Source organism: Mercenaria mercenaria, chromosome 6 (genome assembly GCF_021730395.1).
Source record: "Mercenaria mercenaria strain notata chromosome 6, MADL_Memer_1, whole genome shotgun sequence".
Lineage (NCBI taxonomy): Eukaryota > Metazoa > Mollusca > Bivalvia > Venerida > Veneridae > Mercenaria > Mercenaria mercenaria.
This window is the reverse complement of record NC_069366.1, coordinates 10,110,917-10,132,924: the sequence shown is the minus strand read 5'-3', so window position 1 is coordinate 10,132,924 and position 22,008 is coordinate 10,110,917. Positions and strand designations below refer to the sequence as shown.

The 22,008-nt window shown below is 35.2% G+C and overlaps 1 protein-coding gene across 1 annotated transcript in view; it reads left to right on the top strand.

Annotated features, from left to right (window-relative positions):
• LOC123549700 (N-terminal EF-hand calcium-binding protein 1-like) overlaps positions 1–19,631 on the top strand; it is a 31,904-nt gene extending 12,273 nt beyond the window's left edge. Inside the window, exons 4-10 of the mRNA XM_053545054.1 lie at positions 274–534; positions 1,862–1,983; positions 7,921–8,006; positions 12,023–12,076; positions 15,077–15,186; positions 17,453–17,530; positions 18,217–19,631. Of these exons, the coding sequence (XP_053401029.1) occupies positions 274–534; positions 1,862–1,983; positions 7,921–8,006; positions 12,023–12,076; positions 15,077–15,186; positions 17,453–17,530; positions 18,217–18,334 (829 nt within the window). The 3' untranslated portion in view covers positions 18,335–19,631. The remainder of the gene's footprint in view (positions 1–273; positions 535–1,861; positions 1,984–7,920; positions 8,007–12,022; positions 12,077–15,076; positions 15,187–17,452; positions 17,531–18,216) is intronic.
• The last annotated feature ends 2,377 nt before the right edge of the window (positions 19,632–22,008 follow it).

The following is a 22,008-nucleotide window of genomic DNA, read 5'->3' as shown; positions in this document are numbered from 1 at the left end:
AGACCAGCCTGCGCATCCGCACAGTCTGGTCAGGATCCATGCTGTTCGCTAACGGTTTCTCTAACTGCAAAAGGCTTTGAAAGCGAACAGCATGGATCCTGACCAGACTGCGCAGATGCGCAGGCTGGTCTGGATCCATGCTGGTCGCAAACGCACAGTGTTGGTTTTCTCATGGTGCGGCTCAATTATGATTCCTAAGATATGTTGCCCTCTAAGAAAATGACAATCACCTTTTCATTTCTAATCTGATGTTTTATTAACAATCTGTTGCAGCTATATAGACCCGAAAGAATTGTGTGACTATTTTTCAACGCATCTAGGACAGTTTAAAGAAATCCTCAGTCTAGTCGAAGATCTGAACACCAAGGTCAGCAACATGCTCCTGTCTACATCAAAGACTTACCCTGAGAAAGGCCGCACTGACCAATTTATCACGCGGTTTCTGATGGGTCTTGTAATGGATCAAGTCTGCGCTCTACAGAGACCATTAGACTCGGCAACAGAGGCATTAGATGAGGAAGCAAAAAATGAGAGGTCTGTATAGTGTAGCTCAGTTTTATACTTGGGAAATCTTCCTTATTCACCACTCTTCCATTTCCCGTTAAAGTGTTTTGAAATTTATAACTGTTGTTCAAATTTCAGAAAGTTTCTTATTTGTTTGTCAATACAAGAAAATTTCAGATTACATTCAAGTGCAGTACATTAATCTCCCATTTTTGGAATATTAAAAAATATGGTAATAATACTTACAATATCTGTTGTATTTCATTATGCAAGGTAGAAATATAACAACAGAAGATATCTAAACCCAACATTATCATTATTAGCTCGTTTGATTTTTGAAAAAGTCTACGAGGCATTGTCGTCACTTGATTGTTGGCATTGGTTAAAATTTTTATTTACGTCCACCTTTTCTCAAAAACCATAAGAGCTACAGCTTTTAAACTTTGCACACTTGTTTATCATCATTAGTGACTGTGTAGGCCAAGAACCATAACTCTGATATGTATTTTGGTAGAATTATGGCCCTTTTTATACTATTATTTAAACCAGACATTATCATTATTAGCTCATCTGATTTTTGAAAAAATCTACGAGGCATTGTCATCACTTGATAGTTTCTTGTTTAAAATTTTTGTTTAGGTCCACCTTTTCTCAAAACCTATAAGAGCTACAGCTTTGAAACTTTGCACACTTTTTTATCATCATTAGATGACTTTGTAGGCCAAGAACCATAACCCTTACCTGCCTTTTATCAGAATTATGGCCCTTTTTTACTTAGAAAATCGAACTGTAACTGTTTTCTTACATACTGACCAGCACTTGAAGATGAGCGTTGGCATCCGTAGGCAATGCTCTTATTAAGCATACAGCTGGAGGCCTCCGTGTCTGTGTGGATAAGCTTTAATTAAGGTTAATGTCTATGAATCACTTGAGCTTCACTCAAGACATTGAATTCTTTATGTGAGGAAGCCATCAAGCTGGTACATTCAAGGTCTGTGGTTCTACTCAGGTGCCCCGTCATGATGAAATACTGCAGGGGGGTGCACCTTGGGTCTTCCTCCACCATCAAAGCTGGAAAATCACTATATGACCTATTCTTATGTCAGTGAAACATGAAACCCAACAAAAAAGCATACATCTGTGTAAAATTAGCAAAATTAGAACAACATAAAAAAACTGGCATAATGGCTTTTTGGTTAGAATTGCATCTTCATAAAATTTGCAGGAATAGATTAAAATTATCTGACTTAACTTCTGGATACAGTAATAAATCTGGTTCTAGTTAGTGGATAGCAAAATCAGCTTAGGTCTTGAAACTCAGAAGCAATAAAAGGACATGTTTTACAAATACTTGCAGGACTGACATTGTACCTGTGCAGGTAGATGATGTTAAAGAAAAACCAAAGGATGTTGCAATAATTCCAGGACGTGTTGTGAGACGGGCCAAAAGACAGACCAGTTCCCAGACAAGTTATGAAGGTACGGTATTGAAAATATAACTGAGTTTTCGGGCATCTGTTGAAATAATTTTGTTGTACATGTACCTTCAGTACATGATTGACTGCATTTAGGTACCATCAGAGCAGAAAAATAGGAAATAAAATGTTTCTGTTGGGCATTTAGATTTGCTTCTGTCCATACTTCCATCCATCCCAATTTGTGTCATGCATATCTCAAAAGTATTTTAATAGAGTCATCAAACATCGTAGGATAGTTATTCAGTGTTTGAATAAACCTGGGGTTTACTTGGAGTTTCACACAGAGTTATGATCCTTGATAATAAAAAAATGTATAGATCTAAAGGACTTATAAGTTTGTGTTGCACGTATCTGGATAGGTATTTGATTAATAGTCATGAAATATCATAGAATTGTTATTTAACATGTGGAATTATACACATAGGATTTAGTTTGAGATTTCATTCATAGAATTTATAGTCAAATGATTTAGGCATAAAGAGGTTTGTGGTTTGGCATAAGAACAGAAAGAAAGAAAGAAAACCACTGCACATTTTATATCCTTCCCCTAGGAATATTACTGTATAAGAACCATGGTCATCAATGGAAAAATATACTAACCCATTTCAGATGCGTATTTCTCACCTAAATTGTGCAGTTTTGGAAAAACGGTTATATATATATACTGAACAAGTGGTAATTTATCTTCCTTCATGCACTGGTCACATTGCCTTAATTAAGAAATACTTTATAGCAAAAGAGTGTTTTAACACTATTTATGCACGATGGGTGGTTATAAGTCGGGCGTAATAATTTCAAATTATTTGTACGATGTATTACCGCCCAAGTGTATAAATAGTGTTAACAACACTCTTTTGCTATAAATTATTTCGATTCTAATAATGCCTTAATCTAAAACAGTAGATAAAATATAGTAGTGCTCTTTCTTGGTCGCAACAAAAACATTGATGTCATCGCACATTAGGGCGACGTCATTCTAGCATAGGAGTGTTTTAACAGAGAAAAGCATATTAGAATAATTCTTATTGTTTGTATATTCTGCATAGTTTATGCTTCTTCAGCATTACCGAAAAATCCTGAATGAACTTCCCGGATGTAGTTCCAGTCTAGATAATGAAATTATTCTGATTGGCTGATCAATATGGAAATGTATGTCAATTGTCGTTCAACAACATGTGTACAAATGTGTACCACTGTGTGATTTCAAATTCAGATCATTTCTAAGATGACTTTATTCATCATTTCAAGTTTTATTGTACAACTGTAAATATTTTACATTCTGTTTTTGTTTGTTTACATTTTGCATAAGATATACAGTCATATGATAGTATGTCTTTCATGACCATGGTTATTATAATACCTGAACCTTGGGGTAAAGTATAACATGTACAGTGGGTTTTTCCTTCTGGTTTGGTGCCAGAGGTTGTAACACATATCTCAAAAATAATTTGACTTAGAATAATGAAATCAATAATAATTATAATATTCAGCATGTGAAGTTTTGCACCTGATGGTACAGACAAATTGCTTCTTTTAATTTTATTAGTTAATGGTTATCATAGATAATTTTTTAATTTTGTACAATTTTATGTTTGCTGGTTCACATTAAGTATTTATTTATTTGGTTATTGTCACTCACTAGATGAGGGTAAGTTATATTGACACATTTCCATTCTTATTTTGAATACATTATTATAGTAGATTTGTATTTTATTACCTGTTTTCGTAATAATAGAACTGCTGACTCTAATTATATATGTTTCTAATATCCTATTATTTACTAACAAATTTTTTCTATTCCATTTCTAAATTGATGTTACCACTGCTTTGAGGAATTTTCAGACATGAAAAGCTTGACAAGTTTGGTGCAGGTAGAAAGTTATTGTTTACTTTCTTTGTTGGGGGAGGATTACATTTGTTGCATAACATGCTTAAATCTGGTACTTATTGCCTGTAAAAAAGGAGATCTTCCAGAAATATACAATTTGATAAATCCAGGAGGGAGGCATATAATAATTGCACCTCTTATCTTTCTGTTATTCTCTTGAGCTTTATAGCTCACCTGAGCACAAGATGAGCTATTGTGATTTCCAGGTGTTAGTCATTGGCAGTTAGTATCCTTGGTCAGCTGTTTTCCTGTTAACACTAGAGGTCCCAATTTGTTCCATTCTTGGGGAAACATTGTTAAACATCCCCTCAATAAAATCTCATATGATGTCGAAACTTGATCATCTGGCATCAAAAATTTGACTTACTAGGTCAAATATAAGAAAATCCTTGTTAACACTGAAAAGGCCATATTTTATACTTGGTTTTCATGAAACTTTATATCAAAATATTTTCTCTAAGATACCTAGGTCATTTGAAACTGGGTTATCTGAGGTCAGAGACCTTGTCAATACTAGAAAGACCACCTCTTCTACCTTAACCTCAAGATATTTTTTTTTTTCAGAATGTTCATCTTTGTAAAATCCTAAGTGAAGTTTGAAATTCGGTTAACTAGGTTAATTCATTTAAAACTTAGTGCATTTGCGACCAGCCTGGATCCAGACCAGCCTGTGCATCCGCACAGTCTAGTCAAGATTCATGCTGTTCACTTATGGTTTTTCTCATTGCAGTAGGTTTTGAAAGCGAACAGCATGGATCCTGACCAGACTGCGGAGATGTACAGGCTGGTCTGGATCCATGCTGGTCGCAAACGCACTGTGTTGGTTTTCTCATGGTATGGCTCATGTCTGGTGTTTAGACCATAACGGGTCAAAAGTTATATAGGTTCCAATCCTCCAGACAATAACGCTATCAGTCATTAATGGACTTTAAATGGAAATGGCCAAAATGTTCACCCTCAGCTTACAGCGTGTCACAAGATCTGGATTGATAGGTTTGCATTAATTGATGTGAGTTCATTGGTTACTTTGTCCTGTTTGTATAAACCAGAAATCTGCTAATATATAGAAGAATTTCAAAACTACATTACAAATTCTTTAAACAAATTTGGGTAACTTGTACTTTGGATTAATTCTAAGAGCAATGGTTCCATCATTTGAAAATCTTAATATTGATTTTCTTTGGTGATTGTGGAAGGTGCAACTAACACTTTAAGCCTGTAGGTATTAGTGCATGTAATTATGTGTGCATTTTGTTTGCTAAATTTTATAATATTTGACATTACAAGCTAGTTTTTTATGCCACTCTTCGAAGAAGCAGGGGTATATTGTTTTGCAGATGTCAGTATGTCTGTAGACCATTCCGTTTCTGGATGATACTCAAGAACACTTGAGCCTAGGATAATAAAACTTGATAGTGAGATTGGTCATAACTAGCAGATGACCCCTATTGATTTTGAGATCAGTAGGTCAAAGGTCAGGGTCACAGTGACCTAGAACAGTTAAATGGTTTCCAGATAATAACTCAAGAACGCTTAAACCTAGGATCATGAAAATTGACAGGAAGGTTGGTCATGATCATCAGATGACCTCTATTGATTTTGAGATCAATAGGTCAAAGGTCAAGGTCACAGTGACACAGAACAATTAAATGGTTTCCGGATGATAACTCAGAATGCTTTGGCCTATGATCATGAAAGTTGACAGGGATATTGGTCATGTCCAGCAGATGACCCCTAATGATTTTAAGGTCAGTAGGTCAGAGGTCAAGGTCACAGTGACCATGAACAATTAAAAAGTTTCTGAATGAAAAGTCGAGAACACTTGCCCCTGGGATCATGAAAATTGATGGGGAGTTTGATCATGACCAGCAGATTACCCCTAATGATTTTTAGGACAATAGGTCAAAGGTCAAGGTCACAGTGACCCAGAACAATTATGTGGTTTCCGGACGATAACTTGAGAATGCTTGGGCCTAGGACAATAAAACTTGATACGGAGGTTGATCTTGATCAGCAGATGACCCTATTGATGTTGAGGTCAGTAGTTCTAAGGTCAAGGTCACAGTGACCTAGAACAGTTAAATGGTTTCTGGATGATAACTCAAGAATGCTTGGGCCTATGACCCAGAACAGTAGAACTTTTGTATACAATGACCAAATAATTTCTGTTCAGTGTGCAATTACTGAATGCATCAAGGGGGGGCATTTCATGTTCTATGAGCTCTTGTTTCTATCAGATATTCAGATACTGGTTGGCGGGATGACCTCGCCATGTGGATAACCTAGCCATATCGTAATAAAATTTTTAAACGCTTTATCCCTTAAAATCAAATTCACCGTTGGTCAGAAACATTCAAATTTTACAACTGCTGAACTTGTCACAATCGGCCAGTATTTAATATATTCACATTGATTTGGAACTTTTGTTTACAAAAATCGGTGTCAGAATAACCAGGGCATTCTGCTTTTGGTACATGTGCGCTAACTTCTGTCTTAAGAGGGCATTAGCAGGTTTCTAAAATACATGCGCTTCCAACTTAGCAAGCAGACATAGATTGGTAAGAAAGAAACCCTGGTAAGCTTTAAGTGATACCTATTAAATTTAAGGAGTGAATGACTGTTTTCCCATCTGAAAGGGCTGTGTCTATGCCGATAGCTACACTGACCTTACAAGTTAACACATTTAATTAAATGGATCAAATATGCATGAATCCACAGTTAACAAGATTACCAGTAATGATATTTAATGTTTCTGAGTATTTTTATGAGCAAAAAGATCAGGTGCCAATTTTATCTACTAAGACAAATTTCAGGTACCCCTTTCTGGGCATTTAACTAGATCATGTGCTTTTTCTCCATGTAGCTAAAATTAGCGGACGCAACAGAAAAAGGATGAGCTGAAGTTAGTTTTGATGTGCAGAACTATGAAATATTTACACAGATGAGTAAAATAGAGCTAAAAATGTGATTTAGTGTTGAGGTTATCTCGCCAACTAGTAAATTTTCAGAATATAAGAATTTCAATAAGAGCATGATAAATTCCTCTTATTTAGAAATAAACTTTTAACAATAGAAATTAAAGCTTATAAATTGTCTTTGCCAGTATCTGCGGCTAAGCCTTTGAATTCATCAAATGCACCTTTGTTACATACATATATAGTTAATGCTAAAATTAGTGTTTTCTGCTCTTTTGTATTTTGCAACACACAGTATATACTACACATGTTCATATACACATCTTCCATTCTTCTATTTGAGCCACGCCATGTGAAAAGCAACATAGTGAGTTTGCGACCAGCATAGATCCAGACCAGCCTGAGCATCTGCGCAGTCTGGTTTGGATCCATGCCGTTCGCTTACGGTTTCTCTAATTGCAATAGGCTTTGAAAGCGGACAGTATGGATCCTAACCAGACTGTGTGGATGCGCAGTCTGGTCTGGATCCATGTTGGTCCCAAATCCACTATGTTGGTTTTCTCATGGCGCAGTTCATTTCATGAATTAACAGCTGTAACCCTTACACTGCTTAATTTCTATAATGAACCTGTTTATCTTTCAAATTGGTACCATTAACTGTTAAATGGGGTGCTTATCAAAAAGATACTGACTGAATGGAGAATGTGCAGGCAGATCATGATCTGCACTGGTCACAAAGGCAGAATCAGTCATGTCCAGCATGATATTGGTTAACACATTATCCCTCTTTTTGATTGCTTACTAAAGATGTATAATATTTATCTGATTGTTGGAAGTGTACAGTTTGTCAGTTTTAGATTTGGTTCTGGATGTTTGCTTTCAATGTTCTTTTGCTATTTTGTTTTTATTCTTGTAAAGTTCAACATAAAGCTTCTGTATAAATTGTTTAAAAATCACTAACTTCAATACCGCTTAGGCTATGACTAAATACAGTATATGAGGCTGTGCAAAAATCATTGACAAGATATTCTTGCTTGGCTTTGCATTTGAAAAGAGTTTGAAGCATGCTTTATATTTCTATGAATCTTTTTCTTTTGTACCAGCTGATGTAGCAGACTTTTCTATATAATTTTAGCGCAACAGGCTGTTGGCATCTCTCAGGTTGCCCTCGACTCCCAGGTTGAAAGATTGAGTTCTCTTCTGGACAGACTTGAGAAAAGGGTAAGTGACTTGTTAACACAGTTGAATACATTGCTATGTAAAAATTTGTAAAAATCGAAAGTCATAGGTGAATGAATTTCTCTTCCAAGAAATTCATTTACCTATGACTTTTGGTTTTTAACTCACTTGAATTTTAATCAGGGTGTCATGTTTACTTTCAGTACAGGTGGGAGGTCATCATCAACTACTAATCAGAATTACACCAAATCTTGCCTGAATCATCCTTGTATGGTCCTCTGTCAAGTTTGTTCTAACAGTTCCTTCATGTCATTGCCAGAATTAAAAATAGAAAACAGCCTTGAAAGGCTTATTCTCTTGAACAACCTGATTGACCTTCACTTAGCTTGGTCTGTAGTATCCTAATCAGCTTGTTCTGATGGCTCTGCTTGGACAAGTCAGCTAGAAATAAAAATACCTTAAGAGACTTAAATTTTTACTAACAAATTGTTTGAGAATTTATTGAAAATAACCAGTCAGCCAGGGAACCAAGCTAATTAAAAAGCTAAATTCTGTGTATGTTTTAACAGGAATATGAATTTTGGCTGTATAATTTCTGATTTAAAATGTGTTAGGGTTGTGTTTGAATACTGTTAAACCACTGCATTTAAAAATTTGAGTAGGTTTATGTGGTAGAATATTGGGCACATTATTTGAAATTACTCGAAATAAAAATAAACACACATTGCCTCCTCTATATGTTTAATAATTACCTTGCAAACAATTCTATCATAACAACAAATGTAACAAAAATAAAGTGATCATAAGTTAAATAATTAATAACTTTTTATGTCAAAAATAAGTAACCTCCTCAACGGGACCGGGTACGCCTGAGGCTCCTGCCCAGCTGATGAAGGTTAATGAACTTAACTGCCTTGCCAACAATTCTGAACATACTCAACAACAAAAATTAAATATGACAAAAATAAAGTTATCCGTTAAGTAATTAAAACCTAATTCAATCTTAAATACGCAGTAACATTTTCAACGAGACAGGGTAGGCACAGAAGCTCCTGTCAAGTTGGTTTGAAGGTTCAATTCCATTTACACAATATTATAACAAGATGGGATAATATTATAATAAGATGGGTTGTAACGGCCGCTCTAATTAAACTTGATAGGGTAAGCGCGAGGGCTCCGACCAAGTTGATGAAAAATTCTCTCGACGGGAAGGAGACCAAGCGTGACATGCCAGTCAGTCCGAATAATAAAAAATCATACCTTAACGGAAAATATGTAACTGCAACGCAATGCAACAACTTAAACAAACTAAGGTTAAATACCAATTGCGGTTCACGTTTGCGTCTATTATGACAACGCGCGAGCTAGATCAATCGGGCTTACAATAATGTTAAGTCAAAAAACGTTTAAACTGATACCGATTAACGAATCTAACGCCCGGTCACCTTCCAGTCGATAGAATTTTCCCGCCACAATAAATTTTCAGAAATTTATCCCCCAAAATTCTTATCGATTGGAAGCCATGTTCTTAGAAACACAGTTGCCAAATGCGATAGCCCAGCCCTGCAGCAAATATATAATATTGTATTTACCTTATGATGTCTTTTAGCACACAGAATCTTTCTTTCTTGTTTTTATTTTTATTCATTTATTTACTTATTAATTCATTTATTAATATATTTATTTTAATTATTTTTGTTTTGTTTTCTAATAATATAAGATGTTACTTTCTTTCAAAGTTCCACCAGAATGCTGTCTTCTATTGTTGAAGTTGTTTATAATTTAGCAAAATTATCCACAAAGACCCGCGGTTCTCTTCTTGACTTACAAAACATCTAAGAGGCAACTGTTGTGGCAATGAACTGTCAATACGCTACTTTTAGGATGATAACAGTAAATCTAATGTTTATTTTAAAACGACATATTTATTCTGTACGTACACGACCGATATATAGGTCACGCACACACCTGTTTAATATAAACTACACGCCTCGTTGAATATGCCATGTCGATAAAGTAGAATGCTTGACATGTAACCGTTTACTCTATGTTTTTAAATTGCTGCCATTTATTCATCATTAAATATTTTTCTATACTGTTTTTTTATGTTTTCCGGCCAAAAGTTTAAATTTTGTGCATAAAGTGTTTTACATGTATTTACGATAAAAACTAAGTAGTTATTTATGATCGCGCCATATAAAATTTCACATGTAATCCTGTATAAAATCAGCTGTTTTTATGTAATTTTGTTGAACTTTCTGTCAGTAATTTATCAAAATTGCTATAGAATTCCAACTATATTTATTCTCTAGCGGTGCTGTAAGTTTGAGGCCATAATATTAAATAATAAACTTTACACGCATGTTTTTATGTACGTGACGCCCAAATTTCGCGTGAGCCGTTTAAATAACTAATTACTAGTTTCTTTACTGTTTATTTACTTATACATCTTCACTACTACATTTTCCTAATATTCACTGCTAAATTTTCCTATGATGACTACCTCTTTCATACCCAGTTGTCCCGGACCGTGCACCAACCAGTATGTACTTTTGCCGTCCGATAGTAAACCCGTTCATCCTAGATTTTGAACTAACCTTACCATAAAACTAGGTCAATGTAGTGATTCAGTTTCTATGGGACGATACTAATAGGCGATACCAATGGGCCCGCAACCCTTCATGCTTCATCTTCCTTATTTCTTTCTGTATTATACAAGAATTTAATGCAACCGAGCTAAGATTTTTTGAATTCGAAGCAATCGAGAATAGGAAACTCTTGGTTAAAACCACCCATCTACTTTACCGTTATCACGTGCATATCGTTTCAAAGCGTTTATATTAGCTGGTGGTTTGAGTTAATTATCCGAACTGAAAAACTCATCTTTGTGACCGCGATGTTTGAAGGAATTTACTTGCAAAAAAGAGGATTTTTATACCATTATGCCGCCACACCCACTTTGAGAATTATTATGAGCACATGGAATATTGCTACTTATACAGTTATTAGAAAGAACTACATCAGAATTTGAAAGAATTTGTTCAAAGTCAATAACAACTGACCCACCAGAATAATCCTGTAGTAGTCTGTTTCCTTTATCGTCAATGTCACCAGTGTTGACTGTTCGACCTTCAGGTGCCACAAGTTCGCCAGCAGGCCTGCTTTCAAAGGTTACACTCGTCGGCTTTTCATTTACGACGGACCTCTCGTATTACGCCTGTTCTCTTCATTGTCCGTTGTTGTCAGACCAGCCCGCTTCTCTTATTACAACCTCTCGGCAAGCGTAGAGAATTAAATTCTTTATAAAATTGTCAACTTTACATGTACTCGCTCAGCCACCGTACAAAAACAGACAGAGAGCTGCACGAGAATTTTCAGCTTTTTATGCAAGTTTGACAGACTGTTTACCGATATCAAATTTAACTAGCTACAGGCTTGTATAAACTCGGGTACCAATTTATAACGAAAAGAGCGAGGGCGTATCGGTTCCATAGTAACAGACGTGACGTTTGATTTCTCTAAAAATAAATCAAATTATTTTAAAAGAAAAATAATTTTTATTATGAAAGGTATACTGTTCATAGAACTGATAGCACTTTCACAAGTACTTGTTGCTTGAATGCTGATAGTGAATACAATAAAAAGGCTGTTGCAAATTTCTTTTGATTTAAGAAATAAGAAGTTCCCAAACGTGGTTTATCCTAGAATAACCCGAGTTTTGAGTTCTTATTTGTAAGAATATATCACGAAGGCCATAGGCTGAGTGATATATTGTTTCGCATAAGAACGAAAATTCTCGGGCCATTCTACGATAAATCACACTTGGTAATTTACTATTTCCATTCTAACATGACATACTAGTATCAACAATGTTAAGAAAAAATGGTAGCTACTTTTTACAACCTTGGATCGGATGAAGTCATTGCACACGAGTGGTTTATTGCAGAATAACCCGAGATAGATTTTGCTCTACATGTATGTAGGTATTTGCTGGTCGTGTTTGAATTAACATTATTATTTGACAGATTGTGATATGAAATTTGTTTTATGTTGATCAGGTAAATTTTGATGGGATCGTTGATGAAGAAGTGGATGTTACAGATGATAAAAAGGTGAATCAAGTTGGACTTAAAGTTCAACATTTTACATTTATTTCACTTTTACAGGACAAAGCATTGAATATGATAATGTATGTTTAATATTGTTATGGTGAAGTGTTGAAAAACTTTGCTCATTATACCTTATACAATTTCACGGCTACTAAACGCTAGCGCCACCACCAAATTGTGGTGTTAAGGAAAAGAGCTATCGACATTTCCGTGGTGCAGCTATCGCCCGTTTCTATTTGTAAACACGTGAGTAAAATTTATATTTTATCTTATATTTTGGTTGATAGAACTTTTTTTCGAAAATCGGATAATGTAGTTCCGTGTAACAACACTTTTACTAGAGATTGGCTGTAATTTCATTAAAATATTATGCAAATTGTGGTGACAGGAGCTTTTCTCCCGAATTTGACAGTGGCATATTTTCATATCGGCTAGTATTCGAACACCATTCCTATGATGGACTCACTGTAAGAACATACCTGCGCATGCAAATCATGTAGAATTGAATTACACGTATTCCCATACACAAAAGAATTACGAAAAACACAGTAAAAAGTTAAAACACAACTATTTTTGAAAATGGTGGCGCTATCACTCAAGTGGTGGCGCTATACAGTAGTGGTGGCGCTGTTGTATATGATTAGTGGCTGATATATTCAATTTTAATATATGAAAATGTCTGACTGCAAGCCACGGAAATTTCTACAATAATTGATGTTATCAATCTATCCCACACTACACCCAAATTACGTTACTCAACAAAATACATGTAGTAACCTCTACATGATCGCAAAATAATCTACATGTATGTGGATTCAGACTGTACATCTAAGCTCTATTGATTAATCACATTTAATCGATTGGAATTGAAAATGTACTGTACTCACTTTTCAGAAAGAATTGTGAAAGTAAGGTCTTTTGTTTACAATGCATGCAAACGACGTATAAAAACAAAGGCAAGTAACTTTCAAAATCTTAATATAACAAATAAATTCTACACAAATCTTTGTTTGAAATAAAAGTATTGCTACTATTTTTCATGACCTGAATATAAAGTACACTTACGTTTGTATTTAGGTAGAATATTTAAAGGTTAGAAATAATTCTACATTAACATTTTAAACAAAGGAAAATATTTACTTTGACTACAAGAGTCCCAAGGGTCTGTGAGTATTTTGTTCTTTTTTTTTTCTTGGATAGAGAATGTTTCATAAAGGTAAATAAACTATGATCGTGTTTTTCTTTCTTTAATGACATAATTCCTTGCAGGAAAATTATCAGTTAGAGAATGTTAGTATTTGTTTTGTTCCGGATGCGTCAGCAGTTCGTATTACTGAATGCCGTAACAGCGCCACCACTACTGTATAGCGCCATCACTAGAGTTATAGCGCCACCACTTTTAAAAATCCTGGAATATTTCTTCTAACCCGAGATTCTATTATTCATGGTGTGTGCATATATAGTTATTTACCATTTCTACACCATTTGCATGCGCAGGTATGTTCTTACAGTGAGTCCATTCATCGGAATGGTGTTCGAATACTGGCTGATATGAAAATGTGCCACTGTCAGATTCGGGAGAAAAGCTCCTGACACCACAATTTGCATATTATTTTAATGAAATTACAGCCAACCGCTAGTTAAAGTGTTGTTACACGGAACTACATTCTCCGAATTTTGAAAAAAGTTCTATCAATAAGAATATAAGATAAAATATATATTTTACTCGCGTGTTTACATGTAGAAACGGGCGATAGCTGCACCACGGAAATGTAGATAGCTCTTTTCCTTATCACCACAATTTGGTGGTGGCGCTAACGTTTAGTAGCCGTGAATTTGCCTTTGGCAGCACAAAAATTTAGTGGCTTTTTCAGAATGGATTTTGGTACAGGTTTGATTTTGCACAAATTTAAATTTCCAACGACATAATACAGTTGAAATTCATTACCACTAATTTGCTTATCTCAACATTCTGGCTATCTGGAGGACATTTTAAAGTCCTGCTAGAAAAACATGTGCACAAAATACCATTTTAAGACGAATTTCATTTAGCTTGAAGAAAAACCCTTGGTCCTTTGTACTTCAAGCAAGTTTCCATTTTACTTTAAATTTAGAGGCTTTCCAGGACAAAACTTGCTAAAATAAACTTAAAGTTTTAGTTATTTTAATTATAATCCAGTTACAGGTCGTGTGTTGAATATGGGCAATAAATGAGGTATTTATAACTAATGATAAAATAATTATGTACGTGTACCGTACATATGCCAATCAATTTTGCAGAATACAACAAAATAAAACTTGTTGCTGTAAATTATTTCCCTTCAATGGAAGTAATGTAATGTGTTTTCTGATAGTATTTTACATGTCAATATTTTAGAGCTGTACATGTTTGAAAAGAAATTAAATGGCTCAGTATACCAAATATTTATCGAAATGGTTGCTTTAATTGCTACTCTTATGTTTAAAAGTTTCTGGGCCTATATTGGTGGCAACTTAAATCAGCAATTGAATATTAATGTGGAGATTCATTTTGGAGTAAAAGACTTTGACCACAAATAATGCCACAATAAAACTATTGCCAGAAGTGTTGCTCTGTAATTATCAGTGACATTGAAAGAATACCAAACATTTGCCTCACAGATCCTTCATTTTTGATGGCAAGCTTAAAGCCATTATTGAACTCGCTCAACAACTGACCACATTTGAGAAGATCCCAGTGAGGCTTGAATCTTCAACCTTCTGAACAAAAGGCGGATACTTAAACCAGTAGGTTATAGTGTAAACTAAATTATTTAGTCTGACAGTATACATATTAAATATTTTGGAAATATAGTTGTCTTTAGTTTGAAGAATAGAAAATTGAAGAAGAGTACACAGGAATGAAAAGTAATTGCCAGTTTTCTTGGCTTTTAAGGCTCTGTCAAGGAAAATGAAATAAATGATCGAGTATTTTAGGCTTAAAGTGGAAACTATTGAAGTAATGTTAATTGTTTGCCATTTAAGGTTTCTCTGTACCAGTTGGAGATGACAATCAAGACAGGACAGGAACAGGTCTTCAAGCAATGTATGAGGGACTATATAGAGGCAACAAATGCTGCGCCCGGATGCTTAAAGTATGTACAGCTGAACCTAAAGATCACCTGCTTCCAAACTCCATTAGTTTTATTTCCAGTTTAAACATTTACAGTGTATTTCATCCAGGGAATAAAGACAAGCTGCTGATGGAAACACATTTTGGCTGTCCTATGGGTAGTGTTTATAGACAGGGTTGACTAATGTATGACCTTGTTTCAGATACAGTTGTGTTACTTTAAGCGTTACATTTAAGTTGGAAGAAAGGCCTATGAGTATAAATCATGTTTAAAATCAAATGTACCACTCTCACTGAAGGTGGAGGTCTATAAATTTGATGTTGTCGGTCTGGCTGTTCATCCATCTGTCTGTCTGTGAGTGCATGTGTGCTTGCAGCTGTCTGTTCAAAATTGAAAATGCTTATGATTAAAAGAGTATTTCAGTTTGAATTACCAAACTTGCATAATGATTAAGCATTTGACCTTTGCTCACATTTAGAAATATACTCCTTGTGTCAGGAAAAGCAGTTTTTCCCCTTGATTTAGAAAAAAGAAGGATTTTTACTGTATGTAAGTAACCTATTGATGGATCTTTATGAAACTACATGTACATGTACACAAATGTAGATCACTAAAGGGCGGTGTGTTGTACATCTTTCATCAGGATCTCTCCAGTAACTGCATAGTTGTTGCCCTTTAATTGTTTTAAAATCCATGATTCCAACAAACAAAGAAACCCATTTATGGATCTTCATGAAACTTAATACAAGTACAGTAAAGACTGTCTTAGTGACCCCCTGTTTTCAGCAACTATCTGTCTACAGTGACCATTTTAATTTCCTCCCAAAGAATTTTTGCATTAAACTTGGCTTGTTTGTAGCGACTCCTTGTCTGATGTGTACAGTGACCATGGTTTTCTCCCCCAAAACAGTATTTTGGACCTTTATAATGACCTTATACCGAAGGACAACCAGCAACCATACTTGATCTTTTGTTGTATTTTGTGGCCATTGCTGTGCAAACTATCATCATTTCATTTGCATACAATATTGTTTTTGTGCAATCTAACCTTTTAAAATCTGCATTTAATGTCCTAATTACATGTGAAGGTGTCAAACATCATTCGGATTCTCGACCAGCAGATGTTATTGTCGCATAATTTCAGTTTTAAGCTCTTTCTTTCACTGTAGAAAACGGATGCCTAGAACGTATCATGATCCAATCAAAATATTGTTAGTAACCTACAAATGTGTGGATTGTTTGGGCTCAATGCTACAGTATTTGAGTCATCACAGTGGCTGGTACATCTTTCCTGGGTATGCATAGCCCAACCTACCTTTTTGACTATGGATCAGTATATATGTATGTGAAAACAGGAATAATATTGTTCTATTGGACTTCTCCACCAGAGCATGTCCGACATCAAGGCCTTTCACAGCTAGATTGTATATAATGACTCCCTGTCTCTAGTGACCTTTTTGAAATGCTCCGAAGATTGGTCACTGTAGACAGTCTTTACTGTAAAGATAACTATAGGGTGGTTGTGTACAGACAGTTATTGCCCTTCATTTGTTGTATCTTTCAAAACATAATCCCCTCATTCACAGAACAACTTCTGTGGCATGGAATATAAATTCACTGAATTGGCTTGTTTTCCAAGTTTTCCGCTTTCCACCTTTCCAACTTCCGAGGAAAGATAAGGAAATATTTCTCTATGCAAAACTAATAATATCTTTATTACATATGCACCTATTCTTATTTTTATGCCCCCGGCATCTACTGATGCAGGAGGCATATTAGTGATTGTCCTGTCCGTCCGTTCATTCGTTCGTCTGTCCTTCCATCCGTCAGTATGAGGTTAACCAAATGGGACTTTTTCGTCTAGCATCAATACCCCGTACTAGAATGACTTGATACTAATGCAGATGTAACCCGTGACCATTCCTCATCTTCAGACATCACCTGACCTCAGTTTGACCTTGAACTTGACCTCGTTTTGGACTTGGGTTGCTTTGTATCGACAAGGATGCCACCGGGAGCATCAAGCGTTTATTGAACGCAGCTTCTTGTTTATTTATTAATGAAGTGTGATTTACTATGAGTTCAATTGAAAATATTCAAGTTAATTACCATTTTGATGCAATAGCACACATTTAAGTGATGTCACAAATGATATAATATAAAAATTGAAGGTCAATATGGAAAATGCTGATTTCTCAGTTGTTATTGTATCAAAGTACTTAGATTTGTGATACTACTAGTGATAATTTTCACAACTGGTCAGCTGTTTTTAATGTGATGTTTTCAGTGTGACAGTAAGAAGCTTCAAGGACTCGAACCAGTTCACCATGTATGAAGTCTGGACCAGTGAAGGACAGCAGACCAGGTTTGTCATTAAATGAGCCGCACCATGAGAAAACGAACATAGTGCATTTGTGACCAGCATGGATCCAGACCAGCCTGCGCATTCATGCAGTCTGGTCAGGAATCAATGCTGTTTGCCCTCAAAGCCCATTGCAGTTAGAGAAACTGTTAGCAAACAGCATGGATCCTGACCAGACTGCGCAGATGCAACAGTGCCATTGTAATAAATTTATTCACAGGTTGCGATAAATTCATAAAATGATTATCATTTCCGTACGCCGAATCCAGGCTTTATTCTATGCTTTCCAGATAAATGATGCTACGCCATCACTTCCGGGTTATCAAACGTGCAGAACTACCTTAATAATGACAATGGACAGCTTTCAGTTGTGTCATAATTGAACTTCTGACAGTTTTCAGTGGTCTTACAGAACTTTTGCCACTCTCAGTGATCAAGCAAGCAGCTTTTATATCAGTAAAGAACTCTGCAACTAGATAGTCTGTCAAGAAAATTAATTAGTAACACTAAACATGATTATGATTATTTATATGACAAGGTACAGGTTATATGTAAAGAGGTATTTTAAGAGTGGTCGAGTTTTTAACTCTGATATTTGGGAACATTAGGTTGTCAAATATGAAAGCTGTGTTTCAGAGATTTTTTTCTTTTATTCTTATAACATAGCCTCAGTTTTCTTTTTCATTAAGTCATGCAGAGTCAGCTGCTGGTCAAGCGTTTAAGAAGAGTTTGAGCGAGAATACACAGGACCCTGGACAGGCGAGTTCTGTGAGTATACCAGCAACATGGTGGCAAAGGGACCAGTAAAGGGGCCAGGTGTTAGTCAAGGTAGGAACCAGCAGACTGAAGATGGGAACCAGAAGACAAATGTAGCTCTAGTTAATCTTAACCATCAGTTGTTGTTCACTTTTATTATACACAATATCAGGTTTTTATTTATAATATCATATCTATATATTATATATATAATTGATGAATGTTTCCCACCAGATGTAGTTGTTTGGTTATGTGCCAAATGAAAGAGCACAGTCTTAAAATATAAAGTATTAAAATAAATACTCAAAAAAAGTATATTATCTGTGTGTTTAGATTCAGTATGTATGGATTACATATGTAAAAATTGTTCGTTCTTGTCAGTTATATATATTTGATAATGAACTTGTCCATCTTTCAATTTGGACAGTACCATTGCTTACCAAAAAGATACTGACTGAATGGCAAACAGTGTAATCTTGATTAGACTGCCTGGATATGCAAGATGATCTTCACTGGTCACAAAGGAAGAATTGATCGTATTAAGCACGATAAGGGTTAAATCCTAATGATAATGAATCAGCATTCAAATTAATAAATACTAGATTTTAATGGACACACACACAAGAAAACATTACACTCTTGCAGATGGATTTGAACACATTTTAAGGCATTAAGATCATAAATGTTTTGTTAAACCTGTGCTATGTTATTTTTGGAAATTTATTACAACAACCTTGTAGAGTTTCTAAAATGCTTGTTAATTTTTGAAGTCAGCATTGTCAGAAAAAGGACCAAATTTTTATTTTAAGGGTGTTGTAGAAATGTGACCAAAACATCACCATGACAACTAAGTTATATTACATGTGTTACTTTTACAGCCAGTGTTTGCCTATTTCTATCTTGCAGTGTAAAAATTGGACAATATAATTTTCATTCATATTATAAAACTGTCAGGTATGCCTGTCTCTTGTCTCTTGCTTATTGTTTATGAAAATGATAGCTTTTGGATCAGTTCAGTTTTATGTTGTTTGAAAGGACCTTTTTATATATATACATTTATATATGTTTACATACAATTTATTATTATAAGGCATTTTATTGTTATGTTTATCTGTTAGATGTATCTTTTACTCATATGATAGTCTGTCTTTTTTAGTGGAATGTGCTTTAAATACCTTTATTCTGCCACATTTCAGAAACAAATATTTTCACAAGCCGGCTTCAGAATAAAAAAATGTTTTGTTCTTTTAAATTACCTTTAATTTATTTTATAGTTACCTTACAGTGTTGATGTTGTTTGTCATTCATGTAGTAAGATTGATTATGCAATAAATAGTTCTCCAGATAACTTTTATATGCTCATCCTTTGTCATTGTGATAGTTTGTATGCCTATAAAAGTCTGAACCCCTGTTATAACTTAAGAACGGACAAGGTGGCTCTGTGGTAAAATACTGGACTAAAACACCATGTGTAGCAAGATCAACCCCAATCCTCCAACTAAAACTGCTAACTTTCTTTGTGATGAGTACTAGTACATTGTGTTGATACTTTACACCTGCACATTAAACAGGAACTCTTCTGGATTGAAATCTCTTCTTTGTCTTTCACTGTGCTCCAGGCAAAATAGGAGTCCCTCCTTTTTGTAGCTGTTTGTCATTTAAAAGAAAAGGTGGATACATGTGTATACATCTAGTAATTTAGGCTGAGTTAAAAAGCTTTTATCGCAGTTGCACAACTGTTTCTTTATAGCAACTCTGTACAAAACATTCTGTCCTTTTCCGGTACAAATTAAGGATACTGAACTTTAGCCTACAAAAAGTGTTAAGTACTGAAGAGTACCAATTATTGATGATTTTAAATTAGCTACAAAAACAGAAAATCAGTCATCCTAAGCTAAAACAGGTTTATAAAAAGAATTATCCAAAGTAACAACACCAACAAGAAAAAGTCTATACCCCTTATATAAGACCACAGCTTGAATATTGTAGAACTGTCTGGCACCCTGGGCAAAAATATAAGAAAAAAAAAACGACACGCTCACCTGAGTAACACTTCATAACAGTGTAAACATGTTTTACCTAGTGATTTCATGGAGACAAATATTCTGACCAATTTTCATGAAGAGTGGACCAAAAATGTGGCCTCTTGAGTGTACACAAGCATTTTCTTTGAATTGACCTAGTGACCTCATATGACCCAGATTCGAACTTGTCCAAGATTTCATGAAAACAAACATTCTGACAAAGTTTCGGGAAGATTGGAGCAAAACAGTGGCCTCTAGAGTGTATACAAGCTTTTCCTTTGATTTGACCTATTGACCTAGTTTTTGACCCTACATGACCCAGATTTGAAATCACCCAATACTTTATGATACCAAACATTCTGACCAAGTTTTATGAAGATGGAATAAAAAATGTGCCCCCTAGAGTGTAAACAAGCTTCTTCTTTGATTTCAAATCAAAGCATAAATGAAACCGCTATATGGCTGAAAGGGCCAATATAGAAAAGTTTTCCTCTTGTAGAGGCAGTAACTTGAGAACCCATGACGGAATCTAGTCGGTTTTCGAAAGGAACCGAGATATTATTGTGACTTAAGTTGTAGTGTAGTTAAAATTCATGTAAAATGGCACTTCTATCGTGTTTGGCTCTGTCAGGGGTCAATCAGGGACCGTAACTCCGGAACCTATGATTGGATCTGCCAGATTCATCCTGGAATCCAAGTTCTGTTGTTGTTAAAGATATTTTGCAAGTTTGTATCGTGAAGTCTATATGGCTGCAAAAGCCAAAAATAGCAATTTTTGGCCCAATAAGGGGCCATAACTCGAGAACCATTATGGGATCTGGCCAGTTTTTGAAAGGAACCGAGATATGCCAATACAAGTTGTGTGCAAGTTTAATTAAAATCAATTGCAATATGTGGTCTATCGTGTTCACAAGGCAAAAATAGCAAATTTTGGCCTTTTAAGGGGCCATAACACTGAAACCCATGATGGAATCTGGCCAGTTTTCGAAAGAACCGAGATATGCCAGTACAAGTTGTGTGCAAGTTTTATTAAAATCAATTGCAAAATGTGGTCTCTATCGTGTTTACAAGCCAAAAATAGCAAATTTTGGCCCTTTAAGGGGCCATAACTCTGGAACCCATGATGAGATGGCCAGTTTTCGAAAGGAACCGAGATATTATGCCTATACAAGTTGTTTGCAAGTTTTATTAAAATTGATTGCAAAATATGGTCTCTATCATGTTCACAAGAAATGGTGGATGGACGGAGGGCGATCACAAAAGCTCACCCTGTCACTACGTGACAGGTGAGCTAAAAATAGAAAGAGTGCAAAGAGCCACAGCAAGATATATATTTGGCGACTTCTCTAGTGGTGTAACATCAATGCTAAAACAACTCAAATAGCCAACACTTAAAACAGCACAGAAACCAACTATCTCTAAGCGTGATGTATACAATTACAAACAACATAGTTATTGCAGATCACAGTGAGCTAGAAATCTTAATTATTATATATCCTATCATATTCAAGAACTGGGCATCAGATGACCTCTTTCTTTTCCCATCGGATCAGACTCTAGAATGACCTGCCATATACTATGAAGGTCAGTGACAGCCTACAAAGCTAGCCTAACCTCTTACATGTACTAACAACATTAGAAGATACTTTTGTTTTTAACGTTTCACATTTTAACAATATCTTGTAATATAGTCTTGATACT